The sequence below is a fragment of the Cynocephalus volans genome, chromosome 17, assembly GCF_027409185.1.
Source record: "Cynocephalus volans isolate mCynVol1 chromosome 17, mCynVol1.pri, whole genome shotgun sequence".
In the NCBI taxonomy this organism is placed as follows: Eukaryota; Metazoa; Chordata; class Mammalia; order Dermoptera; family Cynocephalidae; genus Cynocephalus; species Cynocephalus volans.
In genome coordinates, this window is record NC_084476.1 from 14,240,674 (window position 1) to 14,242,928 (window position 2,255).

Genomic DNA, 2,255 nt, shown 5'->3' on the forward strand with positions numbered 1-2,255 from the left:
GCTAGGCTAAACTATGATGTTCAGTAGGTTAGGTGTATTAAATGCATTTTAGGCTTACTGTATTTTCGACTTACAATGTGTTTATCTGGACATAACCACATCAAAAGTCGAGGAGCATCTGTATTGAGAATTCACACTGTCATGACACTTTGGTGTTGATAGGTGCAGTAAATATTCTTTGCAGATTCTGCTGTCTTTCAAGTCATACTTTCCTTTCTTTCCTTACTCTCAAATTAGAAAAGTCTCATAGGTCTCTTCACTGTCTTTCCATCACATTCCAATGTTTATTACCTCTACATGCTCTGGTGAAATGATCATGCTCTATATGAAATGATCAGCTCATTTCCTCATCCTTTGAACCTTCCTCTGTGCAAATTTAGTCTATCCTTTGGGATGACTTTATGTCCTTCTTTCAAGAAGTCTTTCCCAATTTCCTACCAAACCCATGTAGTTTCTTTTGGAAATGAATGGGATTTATAACTCCTTCACTTCTGGCCATTGTCAGGCTTACTGAAGAGTTATTTGTAGAAAAGCTTTATTTCACTGTATGGGTGCCAGACCATTGAAGGTTGCTGAAACTTCTTTCCTGGAATCAGGATTTCTAGCAGAACCTAGCCAGGGATTGAATATGTATTTGGTCAAGGGCACTGACAAAAGCCAAGCATTTTACTACCGGGCCAATGCTTTTATGGCATCCAACTCTGCCTCTCATGTCCTCTTTGAGGGCCATGTGGAAAAGGGGTAGGAAGGAAGGGTAATCTGAAAATCTCTTAGGTCATCTCCCAGTTATGACATCCCATCATTTTGTTCTATGAGTGCATTCTGTCCCTTAATTTCTTCAACCCCCTTTTCATATCTTTGTTCCTCAGGCTGTAGATGAAAGGATTCAGCATGGGTGTCACTACTGTGTACATTACTGTGGCTACCCGGTCCTTCACCACTGAGTACATGGACAGGGGCCGAAAATAGACATAGATGATACTCCCATAGAACAGGACCACCACGGTGAGGTGGGAGCCACAGGTGGAGAAGGCCTTCCACTTCCCAGCTGTGGAGGGGATGCTGAGCACAGTGGCGATGATTCGTAGGTAGGAGAAGAGGATGCACAGGAAGGGGGTCGCAATGACAGCCAGGGTCTCTGTCATGACCACAGTCTGGCTGGAGGATGTGTCAGAGCAGGACAGCTTTAGCACAGGCTGGGTATCGCAGAAAAAGTGCTTAATGACATGGGAAGCACAAAAAGACAGGCGAGACATGAGTAGCACACGGAACAGAGAGTGCAGGTGGGAGATAGTGCAAGAACCTAGTAGCATGAGGAGGCAACGTCTTGGGTTCATAATCACATGGTAGTGGAAGGGTTTGGAGATGGCCATCAGTCGGTCGATGGCCATGGATGCCAGCAGGTAGCTGTCAGTGTTCCCAAAAGCCATGAAGAAGTACATCTGGACCAGGCAGGCCACATAGGAGATAGACTTTGTATCTGATAGTAAATTCACCAGCATCTTGGGTACAATGACTGTTGTGAAGCAGATATCCATGAAGGACAAATTGCTGAGAAAAAAGTACATAGGTGTATGGAGCCTGGGGTCAGAGTGGATGGCCAGGATGATGAACACATTCCCCATCACAGTGACCAGGTACATGATGAGGAAGATGGCAAAGAGGGGTTTCTGCAGCTGAGGGTTAGAAGAGAGGCCCAGGAGGATGAAGTCCAAAGTGCTGCTACTGTAATTCTGTAACTCCATGTCTCTGGACCTCCTTGACAGTGTTTGGGGAAGGAACGGGAGAGATGCAAATGTGAATTTGATCAAGATATTTTCTTCCCTAACCTTGAGCCTATAAAAAAAACCCCACTGCTATTTGTTAGAATGTTAAAGAATATTTTCTTTAAGAAAGTACAGAGATTTTCATTCCTCTGGGTATAGACCCAGAAGTGGGATTGCTGGATCATATGGAAGATCTATCTGTAGTTGTTTGAGAAACCTCCATATTGTTTTCCATAGTGGTTGTACTAATTTATAGCCCCACCAACAGTGCAGGAGTGTTCCCTTCTCTCCACACTCTCGCTAGCATTTATTATTCACCATCTTTTTGATTATAGCCATTCTAACTGGGGTGAGGTGGTATCTCAATGTAGTTTTGATTTGCATTTTCCTGATGACTAGTGATATTGAGCATTTCTTCATGTATTTGTTGGCCATTTGTATGATTTCCTTTGAAAAATGTCTATTCAGTTCCTTTGCCCATTTTTTAAA

The 2,255-nt window shown here is 43.3% G+C and overlaps 1 protein-coding gene across 1 annotated transcript; it reads right to left on the reverse strand.

Annotated features, from left to right (window-relative positions):
• Positions 1-809: 809 nt before the first annotated feature.
• Positions 810-1,841, reverse strand: LOC134366065 (olfactory receptor 1L4-like). The gene has a single exon (XM_063082481.1). The coding sequence runs from the start codon at positions 1,743-1,745 to the stop codon at positions 810-812; it is 936 nt and encodes a 311-aa protein (XP_062938551.1). The 5' UTR covers positions 1,746-1,841.
• Positions 1,842-2,255: the final 414 nt, after the last annotated feature.